The 15,834-nt window shown below is 42.4% G+C and overlaps 1 protein-coding gene across 5 annotated transcripts in view; it reads left to right on the plus strand.

Annotated features, from left to right (window-relative positions):
- The window catches only part of bbs9 (Bardet-Biedl syndrome 9), a 505,659-nt gene that overhangs the window by 5,661 nt on the left and 484,164 nt on the right, over positions 1-15,834 (plus strand). For all 5 annotated transcript variants that reach the window (XR_005943329.1, XM_041190083.1, XM_041190082.1 and 2 more), the window contains exons 2-5: positions 824-946; positions 3,482-3,632; positions 8,134-8,198; positions 10,980-11,093. Coding sequence is in view for 4 of the 5 variants with exons in the window: in XM_041190083.1 (XP_041046017.1) it covers positions 841-946; positions 3,482-3,632; positions 8,134-8,198; positions 10,980-11,093 (436 nt within the window). In the remaining variant the exon portion in view is untranslated. The remainder of the gene's footprint in view (positions 1-823; positions 947-3,481; positions 3,633-8,133; positions 8,199-10,979; positions 11,094-15,834) is intronic.

Genomic DNA, 15,834 nt, shown 5'->3' on the forward strand with positions numbered 1-15,834 from the left:
ACCATCTAGGAGGGTAAGGGCAGCAGATGGATGGGAACACCACCACCTGGAAGTTCCCCTCCGAGTCACTCACCATCCTGACTTGGGAAATATATCGCCGTTCCTTCACTGTCGCTGGGTCAAGGTCCGGGAACTCCAGTTGTAAAAGCACTGTGGGTGTACCTACACCACATGGACTACAACGGTTCAAGAAGGCAGCTCCTTCTCAAGGACAATAAAGGCTGGCCCAGCCAGTGAAGCCCACACCCTATAAATGAATGAAAAAAAAATTGATGGTCCTCCCATTGAATCCAGAGAACACGGTGGAGGTAGTACTGATGCAATTTCTCCCATGCTCTTATTTGTCATTGATGTGTCACTGTATCCAGGCCTCACTGCGGTAAAAATATGATGACAGTGTATACTAAGACTTTTCTTGACTTTCTGAAGACTTTGTTGTCAAACGCTTGTTGCCATTGTTTGTCCGTCTCCCACTCCTCTCCCTCCTAGACCCTCCCTCCCTGCCCCCCTTTTAAATGTACTACATTTATCTGTATCCAATCTTGTATGTGCCTGCGCTTGAGACTGAGTATGTGACGTTGCTTCAATTCTGGGTTCATGTGAGAATAAAAAAACCTTGTTTGTTTTTGAACTCATGAAAGCTTGCTGTTGAATTATTTAATTGGAATACACACTTCATGGATCAGAAAAGATACCTCTGATTACGGCTAATAAGAGAGAAAATACATTCTGTCCATGACAGTAAAGTTAGTGATCTTCCTTTGATTGTTGTAACGACTACCTTCTATGTCTCATTTGTCTGAGCATTTCACTGCTTTGATAGTTTCAGGTTGAAGGAAGATGTCTTTGTTTAAAGCTCGAGACTGGTGGTCTACAGTTGTGGGAGAGCAAGAGGAATTTGACCACGGATGTTTGTGTGTTGCTGATGTTGACAACAGTGGAAGTGGTAAGTGTGATTGGCACCCTAGCTTATAAGAATATTTTCAACCTTCAGGTGAAGTGAAGTAATTTAGTTTGGCTGCTTAAAGAAATGCATTCCTTAATTTGACATTTACTAATTGTAAGATTCATCATAGTGTAATGTAAGCCACTTTAAACATTTATTTTACAAAAAGCCTTTCAGCTGAGCATGCTATTGCCCTCACACACAGATATTTAAAAAGAGAGTAAGTAAAGTGGGCGTTGGTCCTCTAGAGAGTGAGAAAGGGAAATTAATAATGGAAAATAAGGAAACGGTGGATGAATTGAACAGATATTTTGCGCCTGTCTTCACTGTAGAGGATATGAATAACATCTTAGAAATAAGTGTGAATCAGGAGGTGAAAGGGAGAGAAGAACTTAAAACAATTGCAATCACCAGGGAAAGGGTACTGGGAAAATTTATTAGAACTAAAAGCTGACAAAACCCAGGTTCTAATGGGCTTCATCCTAGAGTTTTAAAAGAAGTGGCTGCTGAGATAGTAGATGCATTGGTTTTAATCTTCCAGAATTCCCTAGATTCTGGAAAGGTCACTTTAGATTGGAAAATAGGGAATGTGACTCCTCTATTCAAGAAAGGAAGGTGACAGAAAACAGGAAACTACAGGTCAGTGAGCTTAATATCTGTCGTAGGAAAATTGCTGGAATCTCTTATTAAGGAGGTTATAGTAGGGCACTTAGAAAATCTCAATGCATTCAAGCAAAGTCAGCATGGTTTTGTGAAAGGGAAATCACATTTGACTAATTTATTAGAGTTCTTTGAGGAAGTAACAAGCAACATGGATAAAGGGGAACCTGCAGACGTGCAGTATTTAGAGTTCCAAAAGGCATTTGACAAGGTGCCACGTCAAAGGTTACTAAGCAAAATAAGAGCTCATGGTGCAGGGGGTGACATATTAGCATGGCTAGAGAATTGGTTAGCTAACAGGAAGCAGAGAGTAGTGATAAATGGGTCGTCTTTGGGTTGGCAAGATGTGATGAGTAGAGTGCCACAGGGATCAGTCCTGGGGCCTCAACTATTTACAATTTACATCAATGACTTGGATGAAGGGACAGATGGTATGGCTGCTAAATTTGTTGATAACACAAAGATAGGTAAGAAAGTAAGTTGTGTAGAGGACATAAGGATTCTGCCAAGGAACATAGGTTAAGTGTGTGGGCAAAAATTTGACAAATGGAATATAATGTGGGAAAATGTTAACTTCTCCATTTTAGTAGGAAGAATAGAAAAGCACAATATTATTTAAATGGAGAGAGATTGCGGAACTCTGGGGTACAGAGGGATCTGGGTGGCCTGGTAAAGAGTCAGGAAAAATTAGTATGCAGGTACAGCAAATGATTTGGAAGGTAAATGGAATACTTTTTTTTTATTGCAAGGGGAATGGAATATAAGTAGGGATGTTTTGCTACAGTTGTACAGGGCATTGGTGAGGCCACATCTGGAGTACTGTGTACAGTTTTGTTCTGCTTATTTAAGAAAGGATATAAATACGTTAGAAGCAGTTCAGAGAAGGTTCACTGACTGATAAACCACCCCCCGCCCTGGACCCCCCCATCCTAGGTATGTTATGAGGTATGTTTGGAGAGGCTGGGCTTCTATCCATTGGAGTTTGGAAGATTCAGAGGTGATCTTATTGAAACATATAAGATCCTAAAGGGAGTTGACAGGGTAGTTGCTGAAAGGATGTTTCCCTGTGGGAGAGACTAGAACTAGGTGACACAGTTTAAAAATAAGGGGTCTCCCATTTAAGGCGATGAGAAAAAAAAAATGCTCTGAGTGGTGAAGGCAGGGTCATTGAATATTTTTAAAGTAGAGGTGGATAGATTCTTGACTAACATGGGAGGCATAGGTTATCGGGAGTAGGCAGAATGTGGAGTTGAGGTCGCAATCAGATCAGCCATGATCTTAATGAATGGTGGAGAGGGCTCAAGGGGCCGAATGGCCTACTCCTCCTATTTCGTAAGTTCGTATTCCTAGTGCCATGGAGAAAAGCTAGGTGAAGGAAGCATTGGATTAAGCCACATCACTTTTGGATTCTGGACCTTTGCTGAGAAAAAGCATTGAAAATGACCACTAGGGCTTAAAGCCTTGCCAAACAAAAACAGAATTACCTGGAAAAACTCAGCAGGTCTGGCAGCATCGGCGGAGAAGAAAAGAGTTGACGTTTCGAGTCCTCATGACTGTTCAACAGAACTGCCAAACAGCTGATTTGAGGAGCTCTACACAAAGATTAGGTTACCCCTGTATATTAAACAGGATCAGAAACCCTCTGTACCATTTCTATTCATCATTTGAACCCATGGGATGCCTTGTGATTTTATGTACCCTCATCTTGAATAAATTGTAGCTTGTAGACCCTAGGTTCAAAAACTCAGTGATTTTTGAAAATTAATATTGGCCCTGATTGTAGAATTACTTGCAAATGCCTATTAGTTTATGCTTCATGATGTATTCAAGTGAACAATGTCATCAAATTTAATTATTTTCTTTTGCTGTTTTCAGACAAAATTATTGTTGGCAGCTATAAGGGAATTCTACGTATCTATTCCCCACAGCCTGCTAAACCTGGAGCAGCACTTTATCCAGAAGAGTTAATCCTTGAGCTTGAATTACAGGATCCTATATTGCAAATGGAAGTTGGCAAGTTTGTCTCGTAAGTTGATAAAAGAAAGACTCGAGAAATGCAATGCTGAGTAACAGAAAAAGTTAAATTGTCAACCATGAATAGCATTGTGTTTAATAACTGCTCATGAATATTGGGGAGGGTTGAAACAAAAGTATTTTTCATGTTTGTGGTGATGTGGTTGGTAACTGCACTGTCTTGTCCTCTTTGGTGGGCAGTGGTGAGACTATTAGCTGAAGTGGCCTTTTGCAGGGTGGAAATTAGTCTGTTTTCACGACTGATTGCAATTCACTGAGCAGTCCTGGAACATAGAATTACACAGCACAAAAGGATGCCAGTCAGTCCATTGGGCCTGTGCTATCTCATTTGTAGATATATCCAATTAATCTCACCTCCCACCTGCCCTTCCCCATTGCTTTCTGACTGGTTTTTCTTCAAGTAGCAATCGATTCCCTTTCCAAAGTTGTTGTTGAATCTGCATCCTTTCATCTCACGCATTACAAATCATCATGTTGTGCATGTCCAAATGCTGCAAGACCTGGACAATATCCAGGCTTGGGTTGACAAATAGCAAGTAACATTTGCACCACACAAGTGCCAGGCAATGACCATCTCCAACAAGAGAAAATTTAACCATTGCCCCTTGACGTTCAATGGCACTACCATCACTGAATCCTCCACTATCAACATCCTGGAGGCTACCATTGACCAGAAGCTGAACTGGACTAGTCATATAAATACTGTGGCTATGAGAGCAGGTCAGAGGCTAGGAATCTAGCGATGAGGAGTTTGACGGAATACACCCCACTTGCCTGGATGAGTGTAGCTCCCACAACAAGATGCTTGACACCATCCAGGACAAAGCAGCCCGCTTGATTGGCTCCATATCCACAGACATTCACTCCCTCCACCACTGACGCACAGTAGCAGCAGTGTGTACCATCTACAAGATTCACTGCAGAAATTCAGAGGCTCCTGAGACAGCACCTTCCAAACCCACGACCACTACCATCTAGAAGGACAAGGGCAGCACTGACTATCCTGACTTGGAAATATATCACCATTACTTCACAGAATTACAGTGCAGAAGAGGCCCTTCGGCCCATCGAGTCTACACCGACACATGAGAAACACCTGACCTACCTACCTAATCCCATTTACCAGCACTTGGCCCATAGCCTTGAATGTTATAACATGCCAAGTGCTCATCCAGGTGCTTTTTAAAGGATGTGAGGCAATCCACCTCCACCACCCTCCCAGGCAGCGCATTCCAGACCATCACCACCCTCTGGGTGAAAACGTTTTTCCTCCCATCCGCCCCCTAAACCTCCTGCCCCTCACCTTGAACTTATGCCCCCTTCACTGTCGCTGGGTCAAAATCCTGGAACTCCCTTCCTAACAGCACTGTGGATGTACCTACACCACCTGGACTTCAGTTCAAGAAGGCAGCTCACCACCTTCTCAAGGGCAACTAGGAATGGGCAATAAATGCTGGCCCAGCCAGCAAAGCCCACATCCCGTGAATGAATGAAAAAAAAACAACTCGCTGTGTAATTTCTTTTCTCAGGTTGGTTCTTTTGTCAATCGCCATAAATATGTGTCCTTTGTTTGTTGATCCTTCTGTCACTTAGAACGGTCTCTCCTTTCAATCTCTTGCCCAGCTTAATTAAATCACACACCCACACACACATACTCAGCCTTCTTTACAGAATAACACAATGGCCAGAATTTTTAGCTTGTCAGGTGGGTGTAAAATGATACATGATGGCGTTGGATGAGCATGGCAACGTCATTGCACACTTGCGTGATATTTCGGTCAGTGGGCGCGTGCAGGAGTCAGCGGTGTGCCCGTCGACAATTAAAAGGCCTATTAAGGCCATTAACAATGTACTTGAATTTAATTTTTCGCTGTCCGTCTAACCTTACAGTTGGTGGGCAGGCGGAAAGGCCAAGTGGCCTTTGCATTTTTTGCAAAATCTCATCCATGGGTGGGATGAGGGAATGGGAAAATCCCTTCTTCGTTCTCCCCCTTACTGAGTCCCACAACTAAAGTGGTAATGGCATTGGCTAGGGATGCAGCCCCTCTTAACCATTACTGAAATAGTAATCCAGCTCCCTCCACTCTGGCCCCAGCAAGCCACATGCCTTTGACTGTGACCATTTGGCATATCCAGCCATTTCTGTATATCATGATAATGGGCACTAAGGCCTGAGAGCTGTGAACTACCAATGTGCATTCAACTTGGAGATTATAATGCTGTTTTGAACAATCTGAACTTTCGTGTTGTCATGCTAGGAGATGAGGTGCTACAAAACTGTTATTTGTTAAGACCAGTAATGAAGTGAAATGAACAGCATGTTATTGGTCATTGATCAGCAGAGGGAGCCATTTTATTGCAAATATAAACCAGCAGAGTAGGTTTACTGTAGAAATACCCAGCTATTTATATCCTTCATTCTGTCATTCAGTGCCTCAAACATCAATCACCAACTGGTCTAAAGTTTAAAATAAATTGTCACAGTTTACCCACCGGCTGATATCAACAATATATGGATCAGCTAAGTTCCCACAGAGGGCTGCCATTCTATCTGTTGATGCTGCTGTGTTTAATTTTACCCAGTAGTCCTCCATTTCACTTTTATCTCTGATTCAGTTGAATGTATAGCTGTATAAATGCTTTCAAAAATAATGGGCATAAAATTGAAATAACCCATTATAACAGCCATTGTATATTAGAAATGATTCGAGCAGCCTCAGATTTGAACGCATGACCCTATCCGAGGTTTCAATTCTGGCACATTTCCCAGCATACAATGATGTTACTTAACCAGATGTACTCCCGGAATGCTTAAGTGTCAATCTAGAAACTTCAAATCCAGCCATGTTGGTTTTAAACACCGTGTTAAGTGCTCGTGGTCCTTTGCTGCCATAGGTGGCCATAATCAGCTGGAGTGTGGCTATTTGGCTTAGAAGAGCCTTTTGCTTTAATTGATATGTTTTTGATATAAACGCCACCACATAGTCACATAGCGACTTTAATGTAGAAAAACTTTCCAAGGCGCTTTGCAGAAGTGTACACAGCCAAAGCTGGAGTCTGAGCCAAAGAAGGAGATGTTATGAGGGGTGATTAAAAGCTTGATCACAGAGGTGGATCTTAAAAGGAGGGGAGGAAGATGGAGAAGCAGCAAGAAAATTTAAAGTTGTGGGCTCTAGGTTGAAGGCATAAGCACCAATGGAAGAGAAAACAGAGCAGATGCACAAGAGCTTAGAGGTTGGATGAATGCAGACTTTGGTGAGAAGGTTTGTAAGGTTAGGGCAAGTCACAAAGATAGGTGGATCTGAGGCCTTGTAAAACTTTATTCTCTCTGCCCTATACCACATCGCCACCACCATTTCTGAACTCGATGGCTCTTTGGGCTCCTAATACTTGCAATTTAAAATTCTCACCCTTAGGGCCTTGCTGCAAATGGGAATGGACTACTTCATTATCTAATCAATTGTGAATGGAGCTGACCCAAATGTCTGCAAACAGCTCCACCTCTGACTTTATGATGAAGAGGTCATTGATACACATGGAAATATTTACACCTTGGATGCTGCATAGCAGATAGTTGAAATAATCAATTTTTCTTCACCAACAGCTACTCTTTTGATTTAGCAGCAGTAGATGATGCTTTAATTGGTGGATCTTTCTAGAATTCTCCCTGTTTCTCATGAAGGAACTCTCCCTGTTTCTCCTCCTTCTGAGGTACTGGTGTGTAGAGGATATGATGTATCAAAAGATGCCACATGCTGTAGGGTCTTTTTTTTTACTATTGGCTGCCCTTTGTGCATCATGTTGGTTTTTCAGGGTTGGGAAGGTGCAAGTCATATCACTTTCAGACTGATGCTGCTCCAAGGTTAGATTGGCCCTTCTACACCATGGAGGAAGTGGGAAAATGATGAGGGAATCATACAACACAGAAATATGCCATTGTGTCTATGCCAATTGTTTGAAAGAACAGTCCAATTAGTCCCACTCACCTGCTGTTTCCCCACAGCCCTGAAAATATTCCATTTTCAAATATATATCCCTTTCCCCTTTTTGAATGTTGCCATTGAATTTGCTTTTACCACTTATTTAGGCAGTGTGTTTCATAATATAATCAATCATGTGGTGATGCCTTTACACTGATATCACAGGACATCTTAAATGGAAGAGAAGTCCTCAAGTAATTTGGACAGTCAGCTTTGAGAATGTATGAAGAATAATCATTACAGGGTCATCTTGATTTTTTACAAAGTAGGAAACCCTCTCTTTAACTACAGGTTCCTATTTTTCAAGTGAAAGTGGCATTATTTGCTCTATCTTTGTATAGACTTTTTACAGTTTAAAACTTACTGATTTAGGTGACAGAATGGGGGTTTGCCTCTTTTCCGTATCCTGGTATTTGCCCCTGGTTGATAATTATCTGACTGACATATAAGGAATATATGTTTTTTTTTAGCCTTGAGATGTTTGTAGTTAAATAAGTTTGCTTATTCTTTCAGAGGTACAGAACTACTTCACCTGGCTGTTTTGCATCCAAGAAAGCTGTCTGTCTATGCTTTCTCAGGTAGTACAAACTGTTTTACATTTTACCTTGCTTGTGTGAGAACTTCTTTATTCTTACAGTTAAACATTATTGATTTTTATTTGAGTTTGAGTTGAGAAATCCCAACTCTCCTCATACTGATGGAAAACGGTGGTAATAGTTGCGAGATCTCAATGTGTGGGCCAATAGAGAACACAGTTATTGGCAAACAGGACTTCATAATGGATAACTTCTTCAATTATGGTCATTGCTTTTAGTTAGCACAAGCTGAACAACTTTCCATACCTATTAATCTAGATGTACACTCCCTCCTGGACTTCTTCAAAATGGTGGTGGAGGGGAGAGCAGGAAGGTGGAATAAGAGGAAACCGAAGAGTGCGATTGCCAGAACTTACCCCAGTGTCATTCCATTGAGTTTTCATGTATTCACCTTGTTCTCTGTTTGGCTTTGTTCATTATAGATCTATTCACAAACCCGTGATATTGGTAAATTTAATTCAGCAGTTAGAATTTTGAGAATACACTACAATTTGGACTCTCAAAACATGTTGTCCTAGTAAAGTCAGGCAACAAATTGATTATAATTTCTCAGCTTCTAGTTCTTCAACTTAAACATTCTCGGCCGATGATCCACATTTAGATTGCATTGTAGGTCATTAACCAAAAAATGCAGAGCAGGTCTCAGTGTGGAGTAGTTGCAATAAAGCACCAGAATAATGAGTTGATTCCTTAAGACATCTGAGATATTAGGCTTAATCTTACATCTGCTTTGAGGCAGAGTAAATGCAGGAAATGGGCATGTACAGTTCTTTAGCCCAAGATGGAGCCATTTTCATGAGCCAAGATACGATTGAACATGGTTTGATGGATGTAAAAAGACAAAGAAATTTGGGTGTTACGCAGTTACGTCCAAAACATTTGAGCCTGAGTTTTCTTGATCGTTTACTCTGGGGTTTTTTGCTTCATGCTTCGATCATACATGTCTCTGGGCACACACAGACAAGAACCTCCACCCCAGGGTCTTGAGTTGTATAGAAAATCAAAACTTAAAACCACCTAAGATGGCCTAAAGGTTGTGATTGAGTAAGACTTTGTGATGAAGACTTATTAACCATTCAAATTATTTTTGTGTAATTTGAAGTTCTACGTGAAGATTTGCTGTCAAAATAACTGAACATTCAGCATGCAACTAGGCCTTGTAACCTGGTAGTGCAATTGGAAGGAGAAGGGATATGAATAAGTTCCACATCGTTAATAAAAACTATGCTTGTTGACTCAGTTTATTTTATGAGCTGCAGAAATTATTTAGGTTTGGGTGAGCTAGTCAGACCCTCAAAACAGAAATCAATGAAGTTCCTTAATGATTTCCCTCAGCCATGTGTACTTTTTGGGGAAAAAAAACTCTAGGAATTGTTGGATTAGAAGATTGGACTTGATGCTGGATCATTCTGACTGCAGGAACTTGTTTGGCACCTGGTGCTGGGAGCATTCTTCACCAGGAGCGTCCTTATCAAGACCGTCATGATGGTCTCAACGAGGTTATATAGATTTTGATGGATTGTGATATAACAGCTATGTGATTGAATCTCGGAAAGAGCAGTTGCCAGGTGAGCTAGGAGCAGATGCTTTTTCCGTATCAATGGAGTGACACCGGCGTGTGTTCTGGCAATCACACTCTTTGGCTTCCTCTTATTCCACTCCCCGCTCTCCCCTCCACCACCATTTTGAAGAAGTCCAGGAGGGAGTGTACATCTAGATTAGTAGATGTGGAAAGTTGTTCAGCTTGTGCTAACTAAAAGCATTGACCATAATTGAAAAAGCTATCAGTTATGATGACCTGTTCGCCAATCACTGTATTCTCATTTTGAGATCTCATTTTGAGATTTTGAGAACTATTACCACCGTTTTTCATCAGTATGAGGAGAGTTGGGATTTCCTGAGCAGCATCTTGCTTATAAACAGTGGAGCATAGCTGAGTTCAGTGCAGAGGTTTGATTACATCAAGAAGACCTCCTCAACATAAACGTCAGCTGAAATTCAAAAGTAAGCTCAATATGTGTGTTAATTCCCTTGTGATTCTTTAGGCCTATGGTACCTAGGCAATCTGTAGAAGTTACATCTAAGACCTTGCAACCTTCCACCTTGTATTGCCAGGGACAGTAGATGGCAAAACTATATCCGAGGTCCTGGCTGTTGCAGATCAAGGCTCAGATGAGATCATTTGCTATGTGCTGAGAATGATTGATAGGCTGCCCAAAGCTGTGTATCAGCCCTTGGCTGAAAGAGAACAAAAGCTTCAAATATTTTTCAAGGACTCATTGAAAAGGAAACTAAAGAACGATCAGATCAACTTAAAATCCTGGGACCAGGCAGGTGGCAAATTATTTCCATCTAGGTTTTACACCACTTTAAAAGCGTGTGTATTGAGGCAGCACAGAAGAAAAGAGAAGAAGCCTAAGAAAAGATCAAACAAAAATGTTAACCAGACTACAATAACATTCTGAATTCATTTGGACTGAGTGTGATGAAATTTGTCTCTTGCATATTGGGTCAGTGCGCAGTATAAGAGCTATTGAGAGGAGGCATACCAACCCAGTGCCAAAAGCCATGATCTGATCACAACCTCATCATTATTCAAATGGCCGACCAACTGGGGTGTTTGTGGGAATGATGGGAGTGATTCTTGCTTATTTTGAGCTTGCTGACATGGCCCTGCTATAATTTGCATTGTCCCTGTTTTTTTAGCCAATGGCCTATTGCATAAAGTCTTTCTTTTGCCTTCCAATTTTTTTTTGTTAACAGGAACTATGGGTACTGTTGAACATGGAAACCAGTATCAGCTGAAACTAATGTATGAGCACAATCTTCAACGTACAGCTTGCAACCTAACTTTTGGAGGTTTTGGTGGTGTAAAAGGTAAGAATTCATCCTGCAATAGGAAAACATTTCCATGTTTCCTGGATGGTTGTGAAAGTTGCACAATGATCAAAGGAATGAAAACCAGATGCTTTCTATAACAGGCAGCTGATCCCCAATTTCAGGTATATGCCTGGGATGACAAAATGGAAGTTATGCCCCAATATGCCCATAGCATAAAATAAGTGCTTTTTCACATGTATCATTTTAATGTAAGTCCGGTCTTTAATAATCTGGAAGAAAATGGCAACCTTCATTGTTTAACTTTGGTTTAGTTAGAGTGGTGCATTCTTCAGCTTCTCCTGAAAATCTGATAAATGTTTAGCATGAACAGTAACATGCAACCCCTACTTCTGTTGATAAGTATTAAATGGGCAATCCTATGCCTTCTCTGCTGTTTGGTCCAGAGTTGGGTACAAAATCTGTAGAGATTTCTCTTCTCACTTGTTCAGGAACATAGGGTTATCTCATAGGTATTCTACAAATATTGAAAGTTCCTTTCGCTGTATGCTAGGTGGCTGTTGATGCCCACGACTTTTTTCTCAGAAAGTAGCTTGGTCTAAACCAATACAGATCTGATTTTGTAATGCTGTCTCTTCATGGCTTCCGAATATTGTCCAGACCCTGAGTGGCACAAAAATCATGAGAGGTTTTTTGATGAATTGTTGGTATTTAGTTTATTATAAGGTATCAGATGGAATTATCTGCTGTCTTTCTGTTTTACTGTACACACCTTTGATGCTTTTGTGAACATGCGCGAATTGAAAAGCATATGATAAGCAGTAGAAAACTCATGTGGAACAAGTCCTTCACTGGAGGGTTTGGGGCCTCCTATGCCTGATTGCTGGACAGGAATGTTCTCACTAAAATTAAAACCAAGTAAAAATGTAATTGTCATTAGTTTTTCTTGTTACTGCACAAAGCACAGAACATAGTATCCAAAATAAATTACAATAAAGGAACCATGTAATGGCCCTATTCACTCACAAAGCTTTCACCGTGTCTCTCAGAAAGTTGGTTGGGTCCCTGGTTGGAACATTGACAACATCACGTCTAAATTTCCTTTGTAAACCACTGATCCAGACTAAGCAGAGGGCTACTTGCAGCTTCTTAATTTTCAGCAGAAGCAATCTTGATTTGGATGTAAGTGATCAAATTAAGATCATGGTATTTTAAGCCATTGATTGATCCAATTGCTCAATGTTCCCCTTCACTATGAATGTTATAGCCTTTAATAAAACTGTGTCATGCCACCTACAACTTGGTGTATTAGTACTCCTCCTGAATCTGTTCCCTCTGATGATTTTGGCGTGGATCCCCCGGAGAGCCGAGGCTTCTAAGGCCCCAGCTTGCTTTGGCTGTCCTCCTCTGGGCCAGCTGCTCCCTCTGTGGTGACAGAGGACGAGGTTGAAGGGGTCACAGGCAAAGAGGACTCGGAGGGAGCCGACAACCTCAGACTCCTGAGTGGATGACCCAGGGTTGTCCAGCTGCTGCTGCTCCTCCCTTTGAGTTCTATAGTTCTTGAAGACATTCTGAAGCAAATAAGTTCACTGGGGGATCAACCCTGGTTCAGTGAAGAGTGTGGGAGGGCATACCAGGAGCAGCATGAGGCATGCTTAAAAATGATAAAAAATAAAATACTGCAGATTGTGGAAATCTGAAATAAAACAGGAAATACTGGAAAAACTTAGAGCAGGTCTGGCAGCATCTGTGGAGAGAGAAACAGTTAAAGTTTTGAGTCCGTATGACCTATTCAGAGCGAGACCTCGCCTGCTGTTTTGATGGCAGGCGAGCTGTCATTCGCCCGCCACAGATCACCTCACCACTTCATCACGCCAGGTGCACACCTCTCTGTGCTTCTAGCCCACAACTGCTGCAAAGAAGGCTTGGCCCTGAAAGGCAAGAGGATGACAGCATGTGTGTGTAGGGAGGCCTCCATGAGAAGGATGGCAAAAGCCAAGAAGACCCTGGTCCAGTAGGTTGTGGAGATGCGCGCAGACCTGCACTCCATCGTGATAGCCAAGGGTAAGTTCCGGCAGTGGCAACACGAGGAAAACGGGGCACCGACATCCCTCCAGGTGCCCCTTTCCCTCAAGGAGTCAGGCCGGGGCCCTCGGGCACCCGAAGGGAGGAGGAGCAGCAGCTGGACAACCCTGAGTCATCCACTCAGGAATCTGAGGTTGTCTGCTCCCTCCGAGTTCCCTTTTGCCTGTGACCCCTTCAACCTCGTCCTCTGTCTCTGCAGAGGGAGTAGCTGGCCCAGAGGAGGACAGCCAAAGCAAGCCTCGGCTTCCCAGAGGATTAATGCCAAAGTCATCAGAGGCAACAGGGTCAGCCACTACACAGGCTGTCTCCGCCCCTGCTGCGGATGTCAGGGCAGCACCTAGAAGTGTAAGGCATTCAAAAGTTAAGAAATTCTGATCACAGTTGGTTACATAGGTAAACATATTTTGTCACTTTACAATCTGAAAATATATTTACTTTCACTGAATAATGTATAATGGTGTCTTTCATCTTCATGGACTGGCTTTGCGAGCCCTCCCACTGCATTCCACCACCACCCCCCTCCCGCAACTAGCAGTTCAGCTGCATGCAGCCAGCCCACAAGTGATTCTGCAGGCAGAAGTGTGGGTGTTGCAGGGCCTTTCGGAGCCTCGTGCAAATGCTCTCCCGCACATGTGGATCCTTCCCGCTTCACACTCATTTCATTGTCCCGAGCGTTTTCAGTGCTGTCTGCTGGGGTTCTCTTTCTGTTATCCATCTGAGTTGACCTGCATCTCCGCCCACCCACTGATCACACTCTCATGCAGCACCTGTTCCCACCCAACATGACTCTTGTTTCACTTTCAATTTAACCAGCATGGTAGCGCTACAGTTTTACTTGTGCTCCCCTGTCCTTTCTCCTCTCCCTGTCACCTTTTTCCTTTCCCCCATCACTGTCGACCTCTCCTGCTGTCCCCGGCATCACTTTCCACCTCCCCACCGTGACCTACTAGCCACAACCCTTTTCTTTCGGACATGTCCTAGTGAATGTGCTTCTTCCCCCAGCTTTATACCTTCTTGACTCCTTCCTCCACCCATACCCTCCCTCCCCTTGGACTCCTTCCCTTCTCCGAACGTCTTCATTCCTTCCCTCCCAACCTCCCCGCCCGCCCCCCAAGTACCTTTGTTCTCCCCTTCACAACTTCACTTCCCCCACCAACACATCTTTCTCTCTCAGTCGATCCTTAACCTTCCTCTCCCAAACACAGCTGGACCTTACTTTACACCCCCTTGACAATCATCCGTTGTGAGCAGGCCCTCAACGGTGACTTTCCACCTTCCGGGAGCTGCTTTGCGGTGGAGCCATGTCCATCAGAATCCACCCAGCATGTGATGGGCATTCCTCCAAGATCCCGTTGCTGTTGTGCTCCAGCACCTTCTGTTGCTCAAATATCCGTGATGCCAGCAAGGCCTGACGGCAAGCCCCGAATTCTGCATGCCCCACTTTTCAAGGTGTGCTCTGCACCAGAGTGCTTTCGTGCTGATGTGGGCAGATGATCTAGCGTGGGGGGGATAATTCTGGTGGCTGGGCTTATAATGATATGCAAATTAATTACAGTGAGGTTCCTGATGTCCAATTGCGGGAAAAGTGGCCCATCATTGATGGGCAGAGTGGACGATTGCAAACTGCACGGCGTCATGAAACCAATTTTTGACCTTTTCGCCATATTGTCTGAACACGCCCAACACCAGTGGGCACAGAAAATTCTGCCCTTTGGTGTCTGTGTGTCTTGCTCCCTGTTTTTCTGTTTCTCGCTCTCAGCACCCTGCCTCAGTTTGGGATGCACTCATTCTAGAGGTTTGACGTTGAAATGTTCGTTTCAAGGAGGCTGTTGCTCACAGTAATTATTGTGTGAAGTTACTTTGCCGTCCTCACATTTCAGAATTTGTAGCAGTTGAGTAACTTCAGGACTTGAGAATATAACATCTGCTGTTTTCATTAGGTTAACTAAGAGAAAGCATCTGGATAGATGCTTGAAAAGACTGTAGCTTGTCAAGCGTACATTTCCATGTGGAATTGACTTGACATTGTGTATATTAGAATCAAAATGCAGGAAATATCACATTGACTTGCATTTTCACATCATGAATTTAGTACTGCAATGTTTAAATAATTATAGCAGGTGTATATTTGGTTTATAAATTAGATATACGTTACCACCCAATTCAAAATAAAAAATGATATGAAAGATTTCACCGCACTTGCATCATGCTATTATTGTAGGGACTAGATTAAACCAGTTCGTAAACAGGTTGCAATAAAACTATATCTATTATGTGGGCTAACTTTACTTCAGTGGTACAAAATGTAGCAATAATGATTCACAGCTCTAATGCTGTAGCTATGATTAGAGTTTTTTTAAACCTTGCTGTGCTTTTAAAAGTCTTTACCTTCACAATAACTAAGGAAACGTGAGCACATTATTCTCTCTAAAAGTTCAAGTTTCTTTGGTGGCTCCATTTTAGCAATCTGTGTTAGTAAGTAAGCCTCGGAAACAGTAACTGGAATTTTGAGATTAATTAACCCTGGATTTTAAGAAGTGGGCTACAAATCAGATATAATTCTGACAAATTGCAAAGCATGTTTGTATCTGAATTGAATAGCTTGATTCCTCCCTCATACAAAATGCTCAGTGACCAAGCCAACCAAATATTACAACAGCCTATCAAGTTAAACTGAGACATAATTTCTGTGAAT

Source organism: Carcharodon carcharias, chromosome 6, assembly GCF_017639515.1.
Source record: "Carcharodon carcharias isolate sCarCar2 chromosome 6, sCarCar2.pri, whole genome shotgun sequence".
In the NCBI taxonomy this organism is placed as follows: Eukaryota; Metazoa; Chordata; class Chondrichthyes; order Lamniformes; family Lamnidae; genus Carcharodon; species Carcharodon carcharias.